Raw genomic sequence first — 22,782 nt, 5'->3', positions numbered from 1 at the left:
AGACTACAGAGAAGATGGATAATGTCACTGAGTTCCTTAATTTTCATCTCTGTGATTGAGCAGCTGCCTTTTTATAATTCTGTAGATGAGTATTGAGTGCACTCAGGACAAGCCTACCTGTTTGAACATAGAAGGCCTAGGTAACACTTGTTCATGGAACGCACTGTAAATCCAGCTGTGGATAGCCAGTTGGATCAGATATGGTATCTGGGTGGATGCAAAAGCAGAACTAGAGGGCAAACAAGATGTTGCCTGGCCTCTTCTGATCTTAGGCTGATGCAGAACAGGATATAGCAGAATTAGGTGCATAAGGGGACATAAAAAACCTAACCAACAGTAAAAATCTGCACTATTTATCTATACTTGATTATTGTTAATGAGATCCAGAACATGTGTTCCAGGTGAAGTGTAATTCCCATTTAAGGAATACATTTCATCCTTCAGAGCCCTGATTATCTCAGATGTATTGCATGGGGTTTGTAAATAATGCAGTATTTGGTCTGTACTTCTCTAAGCTTATGGTACCTGTGAATGGGTGTTTCCCAAAATGAGGAATGATTTTTTACTTTGATAGTAGGAATGCAAGTGCCCTGTACTTGAGATACCCGCAAGTGGAGAGTAATTTGTTTCCAAATGACTGGTAGATGCTCAGCTTCTACCAAAAGCTTATTTAAATGCCTCCTAGAAACTGTGCTCTATGATCTCTGTGAAGTCTTTAGTGAGAGAGTGGATTTTTAACAAGAGACCTGAGATCATCAGTGACATCTGGGACTTAGTGTGCAGCAGAGACCTTCACATCTCTTACTAGGATCCCATTCAACCTGTTGGTCAAGCAGTGTTATAATCGCAATACTTACAAAAGATTGAATTATTTTTATCTCTAAAGAGTAGATTGAACATAGTAAATAAGAACAGCTGAGTATATATACATATATACACATAAGCACTGTGACATCTGGTTCATTTCAATTGTCTTTGCAGCATAATGTTTTGTGGATCTAGAAACTTGCAATTTTGTACAAGTAATCAAAAAAAAAAAAAAAAAGGAAAAAAAAAAAAAAAAAAGAAGTATCTTGCCCCTTTCCAGATGGGTATGGATCTGTGCTGGTAAACGATGGAAAGTAAATAGCAAATCACAAAATGTTGTGTTTGTGGTTCAGTTTCTGTTGGTCTATGCAGCCAACTACCTTTGAATCAGAAGATAAGAGTACACGTACGTAAAGTTCATGAATGTTTACAGTAAATAAGGTATCATTTTGGAATGCAGTACTGGAGGCAGTGCATCATTTCATCATAATCTTCAGCAGTATTTGCTCCAGAATACCTTCATGGTGCTGTAGCCTGTAGGGCCTCCAAGAGATAGAAAATGTAGGTTTAAACTTACATTACTTAAATCATGCAGATAAGGAGTGGTTAAACCTAAATCCTCTATATCTAGACAAAGCACTGAGCATGACTGCCTCCGTTTTTCATGGAAGGGAAGTCTGTTTAGACATCTAACACCAGAGAGGACTGTTTCCAATAAATTAGGCACTACCTTATGGTATTTACCTTTTTTTTCTTTATTAATATGCATCTAGAAGATAGCTCCTAGCTGCAGGTTAGGGATATGTGGTGGAATAACAGGCTGTGTAAGACTATCCAAATTTATCCCTGCATGGAGCTGAACTTTTAACTTCTGTTAGCCCTTAAAGGGTGCATGCATTACTGAGCCTGTGGATTCTGGAGACATCTTAATCATGATAAGGAAGGTTAAAAGTGGAGGGCTTTGACTTCCTAGATTTGATAAACTTTGTTCAAAAGAAGTGTGCAACCAAAAAGTGCCTTCACTATCAGCTATTTTCAGCTGGATTAATTGTTCAAAAGACTGTGCTGCTCAAATTGGGTAAGTGCTGGTTACTTCAGCAAAAATAAGCAAGGGGACAACATCTAGACTCTTGTGCATTCTTACAGAAAGATTTCAAGTTAGGAAGAAAAGTGGGCAATTACAATTGAATAAAGGACGGTATCCTCAGAAATAAGGGAGCTGACATGAAACCTTTTTTTTTTTCCTTATTCCTGAGGCTTTGACACACTTTCTTCTGCTTGTCCCTCCCTTCTCACCCATTCCCAGCAGAGTGCTATACAGCTAACTTCCACTATCTGCCTTCCTCACCAACCCTTTCTGCAATATTTGCCTTCCTGTTTCCTCCACATGCCCCCAAGAAAAATACTTTAAACCATGCTGAGCTGTTAATTTTTGTGGTCACCACAGAAAGTTTAATAGTGCTCTGTTATTAATGCCTTACTATTAGTTTTCCATATCCAAGGCTGATTATAACTCAGGAAATGTTCTTAGATATTTAATTCAATTTGTGCTGTTCACAAATAATATTTTAGATTGAGATTGAAAGAATGTATTAATGTTGACTAACCTGACCTTTGCAAAGAATGTATGTGTAATCTCAGCCAGTGATGCCTGCAGGTAACCTGGTGACTTATGGGTGAACCTAGCATATCTCTCAGAAATGTCTCTTCAGCCTTGATCTGAAGATTGTTACTGCTGGCTCACTTGTTGCAGCCTTGGGTAATTTGGATTTCTAGTACTTGTTTTGCCTTTGTCTAAGAGATGGAGCCCTCTAGTTATAACTACTCTCTCTCTGTATATGTACCTGTAGATTGTGATCAAGTTAACTTTTGACCTTGTCTTTGATAAGTTAAATCCCTAAGTCGTCTTAACTATGCGGCCTTGTGCCAATTCTGCACTGCTCTCCTGAACAACTTTTTGGAGGTGGCTAGTGAGGAAGGAATGGTCCTTGGTGGAGGGAGCTTCCTTGTACACAACCAGTAGTTCAAACATGGAAGCACTGTGGACTTTTTGGTATTTGAGTGTTCTTGTTGGTTTGTTGAGGTAGTTAAACATTAATATTCCCATTTCACAAACTGAAGAACTGGAGCTGAACAGTCAAATTCCTTATCCAGGGTCATGCTGAGATCCAGCAATACTTGGTCCAGTGCTCTGCATGCTGGATGTCTGCTACAGTGCTGCTGCTCACATCTGAACCCACGTGCTGCCTCCACAAGGCCACTGAGATGGTGGTTGTTGTCACAGCATGTGTGCAGTCATAGAATGTCTTGGGTTGGAAGGGACCTTAAGGATCAGTAAGTTTCTACCCCTCTGCCGCCTCTATGTCTGATACTAGACCAGCTTGCAATGCCATTCTTGTTGGGGAGGAGGTGAGGGAACATTAGTATACTAACAACATTTTATTTTTAACTCAAACACTGAAAAGCAAAAAATCATGTAGATTTAATTAAAAGTTAGGCACTTACATGAGCTATGGAAAGAGTGATGTCAGTGCTTATGCTTTTATATTTCCACAACTACTACTTGCCTCACTAAGTATACGGAACAATAGCAAATGTGTAAGTAGCTGTAGATCCTCCATCAAAAATACTGAAGTGAATTCAGCTTGTAATTGAAAAGTGTGCTATGCATTTCCTCCAAAATTATTCTGAGAAGTGCCTGTGCTTTTGAAGTATTCTCTATAATTAACATCTGGGTGGGACTTCTCAAATTGAGGAAAAACAGATGATCTGGTAAACAAACATGTTTGTTAAAAGCGAATCAAAACATACCCAAAGAACTTACCTTGGTTACAGTTACTATTAATGCACTAGCACGTATGTTGAGAGACAAAAACTGGAAGCAATCTGTAACTTAGAATAGGTTTCAAAGAAGCTTGCAAATCCAGTTGGCACTGTCTAGAAGGAATATGAATATTCTTACTGTGTTGTGACCTTGCAAATTCTTTTATAGCACACGTTCTTTGTTAATATCTTTGAGGCTGAAACTGTTGCATTTCAACGCATTTAAATTCCTTTCCTTTCTTTGTCTCTGGAATGTCTGTTCTTAGTCATTCAACTGTTGAAGACTTGGGTGTCTTATTGAATCTAACTTGCCTCAGAACATGTAGAAAAGTTGTACAAAAGAATGGGTATGGATGGTAGCAGTATCAGTTTAATGCTTTCCTCAGAAAAAGTGTTGTGTCGAGGAGTGGTCTATAGCCTTCTCTCAGGAGCCTTCTTAAGTTTCTGTCGTGGTATTTATGACTTTTGTCACAATTCTTGAAGGAGGAACCACAACATTTTCTTAGTTCAAATGGCTCTAAAATTGATAATCTTGTTTTATCACAAATTCAGTTTATTTCCTGACCAAGTAAATTTTGAAGTGTTTTCTTTGTGGTGGTGATGGTGTGTGCTGGGGGAGGAGAGGTTTGGGTGTTGGTTTTTTTTTTTTAATTTGTTTTTGGAAGAAGCAAACAGTTTATAAAAGCTAGCCTGTTCAATCAAGAAACACAATGACAGCCAAGATAGATTTTAAAAGGGCCCAGATCAACTGCTTGGGTATCAATTTCCAAAGTATTATTGTTTAATTAAATAGGGTTTTATCTTTGGTTTTAGAAAGAGACAAGGCAAAAGATAGCTAATGATCCCTCTTGATATGTCTGTATATCTTACAGTAGCTAGCAACACATAGTTCATGAATGTGTGCTGTAACATTTGCAATCAGTCTGTTAAATCGAGTGTTTGATACAACCTACATAACAATCCCAAACAATGTGAGGGAGGGGGAGACCCCAAAGGGATTGCTTAGTAACAACATAGAAAGCTCAAGAAGGATAAGCTCATCAAATCATAGTAAACAGTTCAGCATGTTCTCATAGTTATCTCCTCTCTTGTCACTACTAGAGTCACTGCTGTGATTTGAGTAAAATTAGGTTTATTATTTACTAACAATTATGTAAGAGGTTATTGCATCTAATTCTATTTTTTTGCAATTACTTAAACTCTATTCATTTCTTTCAGACAGGCAGCATTTTGTTCTGCCTGTATACAATTGCTCACATGAGGCAACAGTAATCCCCACTGATTGGACAGCAAACTGGGACTCATTGACATGGTGATGTGGCTCACTTGTGCATTCTCCCCTGATCCAAATGGGATTCCTTGGGTGTTGTGAGAGACTCAGAGACAGGGCTGGAGGCCTCGGGTGAGATGTGGAACTACCAACGTACCAAGTGAAACAGTTCAACTGGAGGGGTGCTACAGTCAATAGCTGGGAGTGAGATCCTCCAAGATGGTAGCCAACAAGCACTATAAACAACCCACCAGCTCCTGGCAACTGTGCAGGTTCCAATGTCTTCTAATGGTGTCCCAATAAAGGGCTCCTTGCAAACAAGCAGTAGAGTGCCACAAATAACTGCATGTGCAGAGAAAACACTGTATATAGGCTGCCCAAGGAGCTTGCTGGCTGTAGTTGGAGACTCTAGACCTTTTGAAGGGGTAAGGGCAGCATGAGCCTGAGGGAGACAAGCGGCTGTGCTGCCCTTGGTTTCACAGAAGAGTCCCCCTTTGTGTAAGGTGCAGTATCAATGCATTACCACACTGTACAGTGGGATGTCAGTTTGGCCCTTCAGATTTTCTTGGCACCGCTACCATAAGTGAAAATGGGAGAGCACAGGCAGAATCCAGGAGCAGGAATCCCAGCATGGGTGTAAATAGGATTTTTCTTGGAAGCAGATACTGCCCTGTCATGAAGAATGGTACTTGGGGAATAACTCTTGCCCTTGTTTTTCTTGCCCAACCCAAAACCATGTACTGTGTGTCCTAAACAGATGCATAAATAACTATGAGAGATTTCCTTAAAGCTTTCAGTCTCTATTGCATGTTTTTATTTCACATCAGGTAGAGAGGAGTGGGTAGCGAAAAACTGGAGAGCTATAAACTGAGACCTGGAGCTCCTGTGTGGAAAAGCTCATCTGTTTTTGGAGAGATATCCTATTATCTCCAATCCACTTATCTGCAGGAACACTGTGTTCTTTACCGACACTGGCACCGTAAACACAGCACTTGTAAGACATTCTTTGCCATCAGGCAGTGTTGGAGCTCCTCACCTGTCGCCTCCAGGGCAGCTCCTGCTGATTTCTCAGACTTTAACATATGCTACTCCCAGAGTGAGATAATGACCCTAGAAACAAGGGTGTTTTGCTTACTGGGGCCAAAATCTCACTTTCACATCTGCCTCATACCTTTCCTCAGGGTTGAAAACATTTCAGGGGCATCCTGAAGTTTTCAAGACCACTGTTTTTGAGATGAGAATTGTCAGAGCACATAATAGCCATCTCTGGAATGAAACTGTAATGGAGAAAGGAGAGGAAAGAAAAAAAAAAAAGAAAAAAAAAAAGCGATACATCTGTGTGACTGATGTTAAAGCAAGTGGTAGCTCTTCCATGGTTTGCCTAAGCCACTTCCATGGGTAGTTATGGCTGTTCTTTAGGAACACAGTGCACCTCACTGGGTGCCAAAGAACTCCAGCGCCTGGAGCTGCAGCTGAGGGTGTGCAGGTGAGAAGCCTGGTAGATCAGTGCGAGTGCCACTACAGAAATGTTAAGGTCTCAAGGAGGGGAACTGGGGCTTTGGTGTGAGGGTTTGATACATGGCCTGTTGCTGTATACTGTTAAAAATCAGTCTGCTTTTTCCCAGTAAAAGGTAGAGAGGGATGGGGGAAAACTAACTTCTAATTTTTCTTGCCTTTTTCTGACAAAAGTTTCTGGAACCTTTACAATCTTTTGATACCTTTGCCAAGCTGGGTTGACATCAGTCAAGTCCAGAAGCTATTTAAGGTTGAGGAGTGGTCTGAGAATTGCATTGTCTTTAAGGATCATAGAACAACTCGGATTGAAAGAGGGCTGAGTTAATCTTCTAGTCCGATGACCTCACCAGCTATCTTAGTTTATGAAACTAGGCTACCAAAACAAAACAAAAACCCACTGAATCTAAATCCTGCAGTAATTACTGAAGATCGTGGTATAGCAAATCTTGTATGTATAAATATGCATGCTTTAATATATGTATGTGTATGTTTTATACAAGCTATGATTACCACAGAGAAATAAGCCTGTTCCATGGGCTTTCATTACCCATTGTGCTTTATCTCCCAGCTTCTCTCTGGAGTGAAGCAAGGTGTGTTGGGTAAGGACCTGAGTGTTCTCAAAGCTCTAGTCCTGGTCCCAGACGTAGCCCTTTACATTGCTTCACTGGTTAGCTAAAAGAATCCTCTTTCCTGATTTGGAGGGGAAAATCTTTGCTCACTTCTCTCAACAGAGCAGAGCTATCCATGGAGAAAGTGAGAAGATGCAAGAAGCTGAGCCCCATCCATTGGGTACCATTCAAGTTTTCAGTAGAGGTGAAAAGGTGTTTTTTTGTTTGTTTTTTTGTTTTTTTTTTCTCCAGAAAAAAAAGCATACAGAGAAAAATAGAGAAAAAGATTGAAAAGTTAGATTTAAAAAAAAGAAAAAGACATGGAAACCAAGGTGGCTTCTATTAAAGTCTGCCTTGCTTTTTTTTAAAAGAAAGCAAGTATTTTAATATTTTCCTATGGCGCAGTGAATCCAAACATAACAGCAGCATGCTGGTTCATGGGAACCGGAAACTGAGACAGACTAGAAAACAACATCCTTGGAAAAAAAATCAACACCAGAGTGCTCCTTTCAGGGCAGTTTCTTTATTTTTATTTTTATTACTGTTGGAAACAAGTGACCTACTGGAGCCAAGTAGGCCTGGGGCTAAAATAAAAGGATCTTCAGAAGGCAACCAAAACATGCAGCCTAAATGTTGTACTCAACATAAGCATAATTGCTACTGTGCTGTCCTTTCCCTCTACCAATGTGTATCATTTTAATTTCTGAGGGGAAAAACAAATGTAACTGGAAAGTTTCTATGTCTCAGTTATTGTTCCCAAAGGGGAGGGAAATAGAGCTAAGAGGGAAAATAGACAAGAAAATGTAGTTTATGTGCAGATAAGTGTCTGTGGGGAAGGGAAAGGAACTGGAGGAAGAGTTGATGCAAAATGGTTCTCACCAACGTAAATGGAGGGATAATAATACACAGAAAATAAATGGTGCTGTATTTGTGTACCTGTGTGCCATAAAGCTACCAGATGCCAAATTTTAGGCGAGACCACAATTAGGGCTTATTTTGAGCTGGAATGAGATGCAGGAAACATTGCCAATTTTCAGCAAGACATAGTAGGTCTAGAAGTTGGAAAACACTTATTAGATCACTGGAGACTTTTGCTCCAGCCAGTAGATGACTCCCCTGTGAGACACCAATCTGGTAATGTAACTGTGTGAGCTGATGTAATTAAATACCAAAATAATTAAAAACGAGCTTTTGCAACTCATGCATCAGTCAATACTACAGATATGGGGGTAAAAACAGCAGGATTACATGCTCTCTTTCCCCCAGATAGTTTGTTGGTTTTTTTTTTTCTTTTTCTGTGAACTTGGAAGTCCTCAGGTTCTGACAGTGCGATTGAAATGTGCTGGCTGTAGTTGTGTTCCAAGGGCTTCTACAGTACTTTAAACAGACTGCATGAAACGCACTTACCCACAGGTGCATGTAAAATGGTTTTCCCTTATTGGCCGTAACTGTTTCTTTCCTTTCAAGGTGAGCTTTCTGTGTAAAACAGGTCAAGTGGTCCATTTTTTAGTGAAGCGTTCTGCTAGATGTTTGAAATAATTGAAACGCTGCTAAATTCAGGAACATGGAGAGGGGCATGTTTTGGCTTTGAATTTGGCAAACACCAAGAAGTATGTCTTCACAACCTCTGGTTTCATTCTTCATGTTTTCTGTTATCTGTTTAATAAATATACTGCAAATCTGATCTTTTTATGATTTCAGTAAAATAACAACTCTCAAATTTGGGCAGTACCTGACAATCCAGACTAGCGTGACTGCTTTCCTACTTCACTGTAGAACCATTTCCTCTTGGAAATACTTTTCTTTACCAGCTTTTACTTTCTATTGTTTTGTTTTAACCCATGTTACTAATTTTCTTTGCGTTCATTATTTCATTAACTAATACTGTTTATTAATTAATTTCAGTTTGGTTTTGGGCAAAGACTCCTTCAAAAATTCTCAGGTCTGTCTCCCATTGCTGCTGGAGACTGCTCAGCCACACAAGATATGTTTAGCTCTTTTGAAGGAACCTTAGTCAGTTCCTCCAACCACGTAATTGTTTTGAAGTCCTCCAAAATTCCTTGCAATTGTTTACATCTTTCTGAAGACGAAGATCCTGTTGTCTCTGGGCTTACGAAGAAATACTGTCTGGTCTTTCTGATTCAAGTCTCTAAAAATGTAACTGGTTGCTGTGTTGGCCACATGTTATGCTGCTGTTCTCGTTGCATGAATTGGTTCACACTGGAATTTAGTTTAAATGATTCAGCTTTGCAGAAGGGATGAAGCAGGCCCAGGTGAGTACTTCATGTACTGTGTTTTATCTAATATCCATCAAATTACTTTGTTTTCAAATTCTGTCTATGTCTGTTGTTTTCCCTGTTTTTATTCCATTTATGTTTGTATTTATTTCTAATGTTTTCTATTCTCTTCTGTTCACTGTGTCATCTGTAGACTATAACTAAGATGCTATCCAAATTTGCTTTCAGTATAATTCAAAATTTCTGGATGAGATGAGGTCTTTGTAAATTTCATTCTTTTCTTGGGAAGCTAATCATGAGGTTGCCACTGATCCCAAAGTAGGAGCATTCAGTAACAGTAACAAAAAAGATTGTGTGTGTGTGTGTGTGTGTTAGAGAAGCAGATGAAGTCCTGAAGCATCCCTTCTTGTTCATATATTCATACACTTTTATCTTTGCTAATACAAATGGTTTGATCAAGGGCAGACTCTTAATGCCCATTGGAGGTTTTGTTTCATCAGCTTACACTGCAGCAATGTTTGCAGTATCCCACATGAGGTTATAGGAGTTGATACTTGATTTGTTTCTTTCTGCTCAAATTGGACTCCATGAAGTCTTAGTATTCCTGTGCTGGAGTAATTACAAAGCTATTGTCCAACAGCTCTCTGATCTCCAGTTCAGCAATTTAGTTGAATACTCTCTAATACTAGTTATGTTGCACCCGTTTTTAAAGTGTGATTGTGGCAGTGAGCAAGGATGCTAAAAGTGAATGTTTATTATGGTTTGAAAAAAGTTTTACACTTGCTGTGATAGAGTACCTCAGTTTTGTACCTACTATACTCAGTGCATTCAGACAGTCGCTTTTCTTCTTTGTAGAAGCACATACAGATGTTTGATTTTTGTGAAAATTGAGACTGATCAAGGCAGCAAATGCTCTAAGACAAGGGCAGAATGTAATCCTAAGCAACAAAGATAACCACAGCAAATCAGAGAAGCCAACAAACTTGCAGATGATTGTGGAAGACACAATGAACTGCATTACTGCTTATCTCAGTGCACTATGTCAGGTGATATCAGTAAGGATGCTGCAAGCTTTCCCAAATCTTTTGTAGTCTTAGAAACAGCCCATCTATACCTGCCACACTTGGAAACTCACAAAATGTTTATTGTATCTCACAAAGTTGCAGAAATCCCATATTAAGATTTTTTTTTTTTTTTTTTTTTTTTTTTTTGTCAGTTTATAGTAAGAGGTAAGTGGGTTACAGTCCTAGGGTTTGTCTGAAGAAAAATACCTTTTCTACATCAGTGCATCTGACAGGACAGTGCTGCACATACACAACTTTTTTCTGTTCCTGTGACTCTAAACGTGATCGAGTAGATGCTGCCTGGCAAGGCCAAGGGCTTCTCAGCCCTGCTTCTCTGACCCTTTTGGAAGAGGCACCAGACAGAGTGCCAACTTATGGCCCCATGGACCAGTATGCCCAAGTGACTGGTAGAAAAGCAGCAGTCGCTGTAAGGCTGGTGTGCAGCTGATTCAAGGCAATTTAGTTTGAGATCAGGACTGGTATTGTTTTTCCCTCTGAGATGAAAGAATTCAGTACAGCGTCTGTGGCTGCTCTTGTGCACAAAGACTGGTGGCATTGCTAGAGAGCCTCCTCAGTTTGTTTCTCCAGTGGTTTTGTGAGCTAACCACACCCACTGCTGGTTTCTGCAGTACCAATTTACAAGATTGGCTGGTTTGGATGAGGAAACCCACACTTCCTGAGGTATCCCAGGGAGCCCAAAAGCCAAGATCTTAAGAAAATCAATGGAAATTGTGATTTTTTTTTTAAAATTTTATTTTATTTTTTTCAGCATTGCACTTTAGTGAAGCCTGTGTGCTTTTTTTGTGTTGAGGAGGGAGATGCAGTTGTGTGGAATCATTTATTAGGATCTGTTGGCATTTCTCTTGTAGTACAGCTGGAATCACTAGCCAGTTGTTTGTTTTGACTTGATCCAGAACTTTCTGCCCTGGGTCATGGTGTAGCATTACTCAGGTATGCAAGAGGACAGACAAGGCTTTCACTCCATGAAGGAGAAAAAGGCAGATACATCAGTTGGCCACTCCAAAGGGGAACAGCTGCTTTTGATGATATTTAGACTGAATTATCTATCTTATTTTTGTGGGTTGATTACTTCCTGGATTAATAAATTGAAGTGACAGATAAGAATAATCTAATGAGCATCAGGTGTGACATAATGTAAGATGGGAATGGGTATGGGAAATGTGGAATAGGTTTCACCCGTGATGAGCAGTTTGGCTCATTTGGTGTCATGGAGATACAGGACTATTCCTTGGTGTTTTGGATGACTCCTGGGAATGGGATGGAGGGCCAGGAGAGATGGGCTCCTAGTGTATGACAACTGCAGTCCTTGCCCCCCAGTGACTCTCCTGCTGAAATAGAAAGTGCTGCCCACCTGTTGGTCAGGCCTCTGCTGAACTACTAGAATGTGTTACAAAAACTCATGTGCAGGTGCAGGAGAGTGAAGGGTTCTCAGTGTTGTCTAACTCAAAATTTTTAGGCATTTAATTTCTTTTTTCAAAATTACCAGTAACTGCCAACAACTGAGAGAATCAGTACTGAAGTATATAAAAAAAACAGCAAAGTCCCCACAGTAATCAAGATACTTTTCAAGAACATCTCAAGAATTGCTGGTGTAATTGCAAGAATATAATTAACACCAGGGGATAAATTTTAAGAAGGAAAAAAAAAAACCCTTTGTTTTATAACAATTGCTGTTAAATAATTACTGTTAAATGTGTTTTAATGCAGTGCCTTAAAGTACATAAAAACTCTAATTCTATCCTCTGCAACTCTCATTTAATATTATTGCAAATGTATTATATGCAAAATTCAGTCTAGGATGGTGCAAGGCTAAGACTATCTGGGAACTGCGGAGTCAGCCCATGAAAAATACACAGCTAGAAGGCAATGTTGCTGCAGTGGCATTTCCATTTGATTCGTATGGCGCATATTTAGCAAATGATGAAATATAGGAATCTGCTGCTTCATGACTGCAACCCACTTAGTCAAGCTCCCTTGGAACTGTATTCCTATCACCAGGTTGTGCTTTGGATGTCTTGGTTTGGGAGAAGGAGGGAAATGATCCATTCTTGAAGTGGCTACAGCCAGACACTGGTGCCAAACTAGGAGAAGGGGAGGAGGGGAGATAGGAGGAAGAAGGGTTGCTGTTAAAAGACTGTAATTACAGTCTGGGAATGTTCATGGCTTGATGGTTGATGCTTAATCCACCTACTCCAAATCCAAAGCTCAAAGTCTTTGGGGAATTCCATGATGGGCTCTGTGTGACATGCTTTTTATGAAATGTTTTTGAAACAGCTAACTGCTGTTGGAACCTTAGCTCTTAGCTTCTTACCTTTTAGTGAAGTGTTTATTGTTTTAGTTTCCTTTGAAAATAATCATGTACTAGTTGGTTCATCCTACTGATTAGTTGCCATGTTTATCTTCAAAGTGCTCAGGATGTACCCCTCTAAAATCTGAAATGCTCTTGTTAACAGTAGGTATCTTTATTCTTCACCTCCAAGCAATTAAACCTCACTCATCCAGGCAAGGGAAACTTTGAATTCAGACTGCCAGTCCAGAGTAGAGACTGTCATACTGGATGATTTTTGATTTTTTTCTGGTTGGAGGTGAAACTATCATGAAACATTCAGAGCACAATAGCACATCCATGTGTTACCAGATAAAGAATCCAGGGGCTAAAAAACCCAGTACTGTTACTTACATAGTTAAAATACCGCAAATGCCTACCACACCCTCATCTCTAATCTAGGTCTCTAGCCTAGGTATGAAGCAGAGCATCACATACTGTTTCATCTAGTTTGCTCTATAAAACAAATTCTCTTTTCTTTCACTGAAAGTGTTCCAGCTTATGAATGTTGTATAACTGTTTTTGAGACGTTTCTTTTAAAAAGGAGGGTTAAGAGAATGGCAAGTGACTGGGTTTTTTGTTAGTAGGAGACTAAGTAGGTGATTTCCTACAACTTCTTTTTGCTTAGGGAATGTCCAGGAGGTTTACACAAATGGTTTAGAAATGAAGGTTCCAGCCAAGTACAAGTACTGAAGTGTATATTCGTGTTCAGCCACGAGTTGCTATGGAGTTGCAGATTCTCTGAAAACTAGGCGCATACTTTGTTAGAAACAGCTGAAGGGGTCAGCCTATCTAAATTCAAGATGTTGTATCTGTATGGTTTGTTGCTGTCATAACTTTCGGGATGGTTGCCACCAAAACTGAGTTAACTAGCACAGTTATAAATGTTGATGCAGACACATACGTTTCTTCCTGATTGCAGATAATCCGGAATCTCCTCATGAACAGTGAAGAACAGGTCTGCACAAAATATAATGTTCTTTACCCTATGTGCCCCTAACATTGTTCCTTGCTTGCTCTGCTCATAAAGGGATAAAGAAAGTATTATCCCCTCATGTCTTTGGCTAATGATCTGGCCAAAAGTAAATACGGAGTGTATCACAGGAATGCAAAGGGTTTAATTGTTGCTGGTATCTCAGTCTGAGACAGCCCTCCTCCTTGACTGGCCCAACAGCAACTGGTGCCAATGGGGCTCTGGTGGTAGAACGTGTGTGCCCCTGGGGCAATGGCAAAGCCACCACACTGGATGAAGATGTGAGGCCTGCTGTAACGCATGTAGCATGATGGCACTTCTTCTGTTTTAAAACCACACCTAAGAAAGAATACTCTCTTGCTAGCTTGTTCCAGTTTTCTTGTTTCTGCTATGTACCATGATATGTACTGGCAAGGAGGAAATAGGCATTCTTTTTTTAGTAGTGAGATAAACCCTTGCATAAAAGAAACAATTATGTGTGATGGCATACAGGAAATCATTAACAGCCATATACTCTTATCTAGCCATAAGCGTATCACTTGTTCCTCATCAGAGCTATCAAACCTATTCTTCTGAAAGTCTTGGACGAGCATTCATGTTCTGTTGCCTGGTAGTCACTCTCTTGAACTGTTGATAAATAACTAAATGTCATAAATGGTTTAGTTAATGCTTTTTTTCCCAAGTTCTTTTAGCATGTTTCTTAGCTGTTTTGATCTTCTGAGTACCTAAATGACTTTTCTCTTGATGAGTGTGTTGTGTTAAAGATTATGGATAAAAGACTAATCAGCAATCTGCAAGCACTGAGATCTGAAAATAAAGTGGCTAAAACCTCAGTCTGTTGATGGATAAAGGAGTCAGGACAAAGACATTAAAAGTAGGACTGTGTTTTGCTGGATGACATTATCCACTTCCAAATTTTGGAAGAGTACAGTATTTGATTGTTTGACATGTGGCCCTCCTCTGGACCTGCTCCAACAGGTCCCTGTCCTTCTGGTGCTGGGGGCCTCAGAGCTGAATACAGTACTCCAGATAGGGCCTCACCAGTGCAGCATGGAGGGGGACAATCGCCTCCCTTTGACTTGCTGGTCACACTGCTTTTGACGCAGCACAGGACATGGCTGGCTTTCTGGGCTGCAAGTGCATATCTCTGGCTCATGTTGAGTTTTGTGTTTTGTTTTGTTTTTTTTTTTTTTTGTCAACCAACAGCCTTAAATCCTTTCCCTCAGAGCTGCTTTCAAACCAGTTTCTGCCCCAGCCTTTATTTGTGCTTGGGACTGCCCTGACCTGGGTACAGGACCTTGCACTTGGCCTTACTGAACTTCATGAGGTTGGCACAAGCCCACCTCTCAAGTCTGTCAAGATCCCTCTGGGTGGTATCCCTTCCTCCTGTGTGTCTCAAAAAAGATCTATGTGCAGAGATCACATGCACAAAATGTAATGCTGTGAGCAGTTGAGGGACTCCTGTAAACAAAACCCTGTCCAGAGAAATCATCAACCTAGATATCCTGTACACTAGTTTTGGTTGAAATAATCCCTACACTTGGTGTATCTCAATACTAACAATGCTGAAGACGTCTGTGACAAGAAGATACATTAGTTTATCCATGGCAGACAGACTCACTGATTCGTTGTGCTTCCCTTGTACATCTTAATGCACTTTTCTTATGTAAAACATGACAACAACAAAATGATTGGACTGAAGCATAGTTGTAGGATTTCCATGGCTTTCTTGGTTATATATCACAATACTGTAAACAGATAAAGAATATAATATTTTTTTCAGGTTGAGAGGACAATACATTTATACACTGCAGTCTTATTTACTGAGCTATGAGAATTTATATATGATGTTTCCAGGACAGGAAACTGTAAGCTAGTGTAAATTGACTGAGTTCATTTATCATGATGCTCTGCAGATCAGAGGCATCTGATCTACAATGTCTGAGCATCAGCATGTATGCTGTCTTCCTCTGTCAGGAAGTAACTAAATGTGACCTGTGCAAATAAATTAAGAATACTGTTTCTTATGCTGTAACCACATTTGCTGGCCACCAAAGCCAGTTTCTGCCTTCATGTTAATACATGCTGTGTGCAAAAGTTTGGTTTATTGCATTGTTATGGGAAGCAATTGATTTTTAGGAGTCTCTGAATTTATAGTATTCATTATAAAATCAGGAATTTACAGGACAAAAGCTTATCTGCTGATCAAGTATGCAAACTGGAACTGCTGCCTACCTCTGGAATTTGTGTGATATTTAATTTAATTTAATTTCCACTGCAGTTAGCAAAAATCTGACATTCTTATTTGAGAATTGGTTAAAGCCTGCAATTCCTTGTTATTACCCTGTTAGCTGGGTGACTGTGCAAGGAAATAAACTTGAAAATGATCCTAAATATAGTGAAAATATCAAATGACTTTTGTGATAGAGATTCAGCTTCAATGACTTCTTCTGATTTTCTAGCTTCAAAATGATTTATGTATTTATTTTAAAAAGAATGATAGTGATTGTAAGAACTTGTTGTAGAGGCTGAGAACCTTAGAATCTGTTGTATGGGCTAAAGGACATATTGTCAGGCAGAGTAACAATGGAATCCCCCTGAAGATTTGCCCTGTTGTTTCTGAATATCAGATAGTGTCTATATGCAAGTATGGATATTGCTATTTAAACACATTGTGTTAATTTGTATTTTTTTCTTGCATCTTTCACTTCTCCTCCTATCCAAGAATTACAAGGAAAAACAGTGTAAAAGACAACAGGAAATGGTTAATAATTCATCACTTTCTGCAAACCATGACTAACATATATTTAGGTGCCTGTTTGTTTCTGTCTTAGTCCTTAAATGGCACTATCAAAATGTACTGTAAACAAGAGATAACCTTCTGTGAGACAGCTCCATTAAACTCCTTCTTAGAATTTTTCTTACAATTGAGAGAACATTTAGAAAACTAATCTCAAGAGCTGACCAATCCTTCTAGGAAAACAACAGTTGACAGAGGAGTTGCCCTATTTCGAACAACCACACACGTACACATAATTTTTTTTTAACTGATTTAAAGAATACTTCCTCATGCAGTGCAGTTGGAGAACTTGGCAAGCAGTCTACATTTAAATGGAGTACAACTACTATCTTTTCTTCCTTTGGACTCTCTCAGCCCAGCTGTAGCAACTTCCTCCCTCCGCTGGCTCAGCTTGTTGTGCATCAAGTACCAGGTGGAGTCTGGGGCTACAGCTATTTACATCACAGATTTAATGCTGCTCTTCCTGTAAAATTTTATGGATTTTTTTCACATCACTGAATTCAAATATTTATGCTTGCAAATAGAGAGGTTTATTGCAGAGACAATAATATAAAACTCTCAAATAAATATATTTTGTTTTTATTTTAAAGGGAACAATAGGAAACCTGACTGATAACCAGAAGATGGCACATCATAATAATATAGAGATGTATCATCTTGGCTGCTGCCCATGGCAGCAGCTTGTAATGGAATTAGTCACGGCTAGAAGTTCATCATGAGGAGGTTTGTGGCTAACACACTCTGAAACCAGCTGCAAAGTCTCAGATGCTGATATCCTCTCACCAGGACAGAAGGTCACTACAGTGCTTTCATTTGTACTCGGGTGTATGGTAGTTCAATGACACTTGCGTCTTCCTTTCAAAACCAGTTTTTCACTGTTGTTTCTTAAAGAAGAGTAGGCAGTGAAGGAGGCATCTGACACCTCTGTCAAAACTCGCCAGACAATTTCAATTCAATTAACATTTGGGTGTCATAACTTTTAGTTTAACTGCATAGGATAGCTTATCTCTATGCCACAAACTTCTGCTCAAAGGTAGTTCTGCACAGTGATGATGCTAAGTGCTTATCTCTTTGTTTTTGTAAGTACTGTGCTGTACCATCTGAGAAAAATCAAAAGCTATCACCTGTATACTTTTGTTGGACTTCTTGTGAGGCAGTAAATTACTTCAGGAAAGTTGGGTCCATGTGTATCTTCTACTGAGGCTTGTGTGCATGCCCCTTCTGAAATACACATGGGCAGATGACTCAGTACAGTCACTATGTGGTACAGAAACCTGACAGATACTTCTGGCCATGTGTTGGCCTCTGTGTCTGCCACCTAGCTCTCCCCTAACAGGAGGTAGAAGTTGCTAAATACGTTTTTAAACTTGTTTAGAAATGTGTGGAAAAAGTACACACTCTTCTGTTGTTGCAGCAGCAACTGAGCTCTTCAGAAACCTCCACTCCCAAGTCTTACCGTGGTTGTGAATTTCATGTAGTAAAAATGAGCTCAATAACATTCACGTGGTTTTATGATGTTTGTTGATACCATAGACTTCTCAAGAGATTCTCCGCTATTACTAACTAGAGTACTATGTTAAGGGGAAAAAGTCTTCCTTCAATATATTTACTTCCTTTCTTCAAAAGAATTGGGATATAGTTCCACTCTGTCTGCTGTGTGCAACAGATCACTGGTGTTTAAGGATTTGTCAAAGCTGGTGCCTGGCTTGCATTGCACAATAAAAACAGTGACAAGTTACTATGGGAAAATGGTGTATGGCTGTTTCATGCTGCAAGCTCTGAGCAACGGGTAAATACTAAACGATAGGTTTTCAAATGCAGAAAATGAATACTCAGCATCAGGGAGGAGGAAAGACATGATGTAGCTTTAATATATTTTCTATTAAATCTTAATTCCTCTTCTTTTATAAAATTAGTGGAGAAGAAATGGTGGGATTGCTTTGATCACATTTTCACTCTCTTCCAATTGTCCATCTTGTGAGCCAGTGCCCTATATGCTTTTTTTTGTCAATTTTGCACTGCTGAATGTAGGCTTTCTAATGCCAACCACAGGAAATGCAGGACCAAAGGCACCTGAAGAGATGATCTTTCAGCTGTACTTCTGTTCCCAGCAGCTACTTACACATCTTTTCTGAGAAGTGCTTGTCTAAGTTAATGTGTCAATGTCTAGTCACAGCTCATTTTATTTCTTCTCTTCCTATTATTAATTAGTTTTCACTGATACTTGAACTTGTATAACTTAAGTCTCAGTTCTGTCCTCACCACAGCTGGTGATTAGCAGACATTATCTTTTTTCTTTTTTCTTTTTTGAAGAAGCCATTCTACATTTGAAGCATGTTATTGGTTAGCAATTAAAACAAAAAAAAAAAAAAAAACAAAAAAAACCAAAAAAACAAAAACAAAAAAACTTCTAACATTTGATCAATCTTATTGAATTCTTATTGTCTGCTGTTCTTTCTCTGGCTCTGTCCAGATCTGAGAAACAGAATGGCCATGACTTCCTATCTGCAATTGAGTTCTTCATTAGGATGAGCAAGATTTGTTGCTGATGGATCCAAAAGAACTGTTGTTACTGTTTCCTTCTCCAGCAGATTTGTTCAATTATTTTCTATATTCTGGAAATATTTAAGTGAAGCCTAGCAATCTCCATGTAGTTTCCTTCTCACTCCTTTTTTTTTTTTTTTTTTTTTTTTTTTTTAACACTCCCTTTTTAGAAGCAGCCACCAAGTTGTTTTTTTTTTCCAGTTTTCTTGTACAGCAAGCACTCCGTTAGCTTCAAAAGATAATCCGTGGAGATTCCAAGCTTACATTAGCCAAATCTGTAAGCACTGTAAGCACTGTATGATGAAGACGAGGTGAAAGCTTTTTAACTTAAGTACTCCTTTACTAATTCTTTCCCTGTTCTACTAGTTACGTAATCCTTGTGACTAGTTTGCTATATAAGCAACCTACTCAAGCTGGCTTCTGGCTGACGCAAAGATGCTGTTAAATGTTTCAACTTCCTTGGCATCAGATCAGGTGGCTGATTTGTCATTTGGAGTCATCACTCTATTTTTTTCATAGTTCTGGTGAGATTTCCCTAGCAAAGTGTTGCGATGTGCTCAGAAAGTTACTACTTCTTGAGCTGCAGTAAGAAGGCTGCCTGTGCTGAAAAAGCTAATGACTAATGCATATCAGTAAGCTGATGGCAGAGTACTTTCAAGAAGAGAAAATGAAAATGATAGCACCAGTGAGGAAGAGGATCTAAAAACATGACTTAAAAAAAAAATAAATACTGTTCACTTAAATGTAAAGAAAATGTAAGAATAAGCAGTGATACTGAAAAGGCTGGGCTTTCATATTTTTGTTCTCTGCTTAAGACAAATCTGGTGACATACAAATGACAGGAAGAAATCCAAAGTGTTTCAGTATCACTTGTAACAAAGGAGGATACAAAGCAGAAGTTTCTTGACCTGCACATTAGCAGGCTCAGACGACTTGCTCTGAGAGCTGAATGGGTCTCCGAGATGCTGATTTCTTCCCCCTCACCTTTCTCAAATAGCTTTTTGAAACCATGGAAAAGATGAAGAGATTTGACCAGAAACATTGCAGCATCACTTTTAGAACATACATGATGGTTGTATTCTGTGGGAAAATAAACAGTATGCAAACTGATAAAGAATTAGCAGAAGTTAGTGCTATGCAATAGTACTGCAGTGTGACGTACACCCCATAAACAAAATCTTCCTGTAAGTTTTGCTAACAAAAGCATTAGTATTGTAGTAAAGTCTTTTTCTTCCTATAAAACGTTTGATTTGTCATACATTATTTCAGTTATTAGTTAGAGTGATCTAACTGAGTTGCAGACACTGAGTAGGTTAAAACTGCTTGACTGGTAGGTCTCAAAATGTGACCGTGCATAGGGACTCTTTCTGGAAAGGTTTCGTAATGTCTAACTTACTCCAGCTCTGATTGTTTTAAGGACTGAGCACAAGAATTGCAGTTTGTATCAACAAGATTTTGTACATTTGCTCTGTATTTGACATGGGGGATGCTTTTATAATACTTTGCAGGTAGTCTGGAATAGAAATTGCAGGAGATCCATCTGTAAAGAACCAAAAGAGCAGACAACTGTGCTTGTAATGGATCAAGAAAGAACATAATTTCCTCAAGAGTCAAGCAGGAGCACAAGAGCTGACTAGGCAACAGATCATGAGCACCAATTTGAAAAAATCTTATTTTTATTTAGAAACACGTGACAATAGATGTTGTAAAAGACAAGCCATTTCACACTTACTGTAGGTTTGTAACTGGGAAGTTAAACATGAGAAGCGTTACCAAGAGTTACTATGTTTTCTCACTAAGAATTTAAAATACACTAGGAAATTTCCCTGGATATGCCTTTTTATTGGCTTATATCTATGGGTTTATGACAACTGTATTCAGTGAGTCTTTTAATTGGAGCTTTTTGAGTGAAAGGAAACTATCAGTTTGAGAAAATCATGAAGGGCAGTGGGGGCAGAGAGAACTCACAGAGGAGTCTGGAATGGAACTTGCATTTTTTTCAAGAGGGAGGGAAGGAGGGAACAGGGAGTGAGGATTTAAAGGGCAGTAGAGAGCAGGCGTCTCATCATTACTCCTGCAAGACATAAAAACTAGCCCTGACAGGCGAACAAAGCCATGGGACTGGCTGAAGGGATAGTCCTGTGGCCGTCTCTAAAGAGTGCTTTGCTTCCTTCCAGCTTGGGTGCAACTTTAAGCTGCTGAAGATCCCATTTTCTTTTTTATTATTTTTCCTCCTTTCTTTTTTTCCCTCGTTTCTTTTCGCCTTGCTGTTGTATTCTTAAGTCCACTACCTGCTTGAACCCTTACTTTGTGGCTGAAGTTTCCATGTTGCTAAAATGGCATTTCATGGGCTGCTTTCAGTTTGAAACTAATAGGAACTAACCATCCATGCTGTTTCAAGACCAAAACTCTTTGCTACAAAATGAAAGTTACCCCATATAAATAGGGGATATGAGCACTAATCTCTGATTTTAGGAATAGGCCTGGTTTTGTTGTGATACGTGCTCATAAAATCATATATTTCATGCTTACACAACTTCTGGTCTCAGCTCTTTTATCAGGATCCTTCATAATCTATGTTTGTTATCTATTAAAGAAATTTAAGTTTTGACTTATACTGCATTTTTATCTCTCAGGAGATTAATTCTCTTTTGTATCCCAATTTTTACTAAGAAAGAATTGAAAATTAACTTCAGAAGACACATTTGAGTCTTGTCTTTCTGTTTTTCATTGCTTTAGGTTGCACAGTAAGGGATATCAGGTGTTTCCTGGGGAAAATCACTTTCTAGAGTATATGCAGTAACTTTTAGGTGAATTAGCTAGTGAGTTGAATGTAAACTTCTCTGTTACATGTATTCAGAGTGCAAAAATTACAGATTACATCAAAAAGCTTTTCATAATTCTCTTTCAGAGTAATTTAGGAGACAAAGCTACAGAACATACAAAATGAAGTTTAAATAAAATACATTTTTAAAAAACCTAATTAACATGGCTTTTGCTTTGTAACTAATGTGAACATTGGCATAATTCAGCTTCTCAGAGAACTGCTGGAGTCATTTGTCTGCCTGTAACTTTGGATATATGCCAGCACCCTGTGTTAAGCCAAGTCATATGAGCTTCCAGTCAATGAAGGACTTAAGTTTTTAAGTTCTTTCCTGTGCTTGGAACAAATCAGGGCTTATTTAAGATGCTGATTTCCCTGTTGTTACCTTACCTTTGGATGCTGCTATAAAATATGAAAGGTTGTTGGTTTTGTTTGTTTGTTTGACAATACAGTTTGTGCAGACTTTCAAAAGCTTTTCTAAGGTTCGGGTGCACTGTGTGATGCAGCTTGAAGGACTTCTAGTAAAGTGTAAAGTACCTGGATAACTAAATCGGCACATGGAAACATGATTCTACAATTCTGTATCAGAAGTGGTTTTGAGCTGAATTGTTGTGATACCAATTGGTGGTATAATTTAAAAATCCTGCTGCTTTTATTGAAAGCTTGTGACTTAGGAAAATCCAGCTGTAATCATTTAGCCTAATGAAAATGACTGGCAGTGGAAAATGTCTTAAACTGGCTGAGGTAGATGCCTTTAATGTTGGAGGGGGGAGGAGACAGGCTGTTTTCAGAGCCATAATTTGTGTTGATGTTCTATAGGACTCTTCAAGCAAAGTTTCCACCTGTGTGTCTCTGAAAACTTGAGTGCAGTATTTATGTGTTGCTTATTGTTCCCTTCTGATGCAAGGCATGTCTGTGGTTCTGCTATACTTGTCTCAAGGTTGGTGACACAATCCAGGGAGCAAACCTG

At 39.0% G+C, this 22,782-nt stretch overlaps 1 protein-coding gene across 2 annotated transcripts in view; it reads left to right on the top strand.

The window, feature by feature from the left end:
• The first annotated feature begins 3,050 nt into the window (after positions 1 to 3,050).
• EPAS1 (endothelial PAS domain protein 1) overlaps positions 3,051 to 22,782 on the top strand; it is a 106,769-nt gene continuing 87,037 nt past the window's right edge. Inside the window, exon 1 of one of the 2 annotated variants that reach the window (XM_048935848.1) lies at positions 3,051 to 3,141. In XM_048935848.1, the coding sequence (XP_048791805.1) occupies positions 3,110 to 3,141 (32 nt within the window). In that variant the 5' untranslated portion in view covers positions 3,051 to 3,109. The remainder of the gene's footprint in view (positions 3,142 to 22,782) is intronic. The other variant, XM_048935850.1, reaches the window with a different exon arrangement.

This window comes from Lagopus muta, chromosome 2, assembly GCF_023343835.1.
Source record: "Lagopus muta isolate bLagMut1 chromosome 2, bLagMut1 primary, whole genome shotgun sequence".
Lineage (NCBI taxonomy): Eukaryota > Metazoa > Chordata > Aves > Galliformes > Phasianidae > Lagopus > Lagopus muta.
The sequence above is the reverse complement of the archived record's forward strand: the minus strand, read 5'-3'. Positions and strand labels throughout refer to the sequence as shown.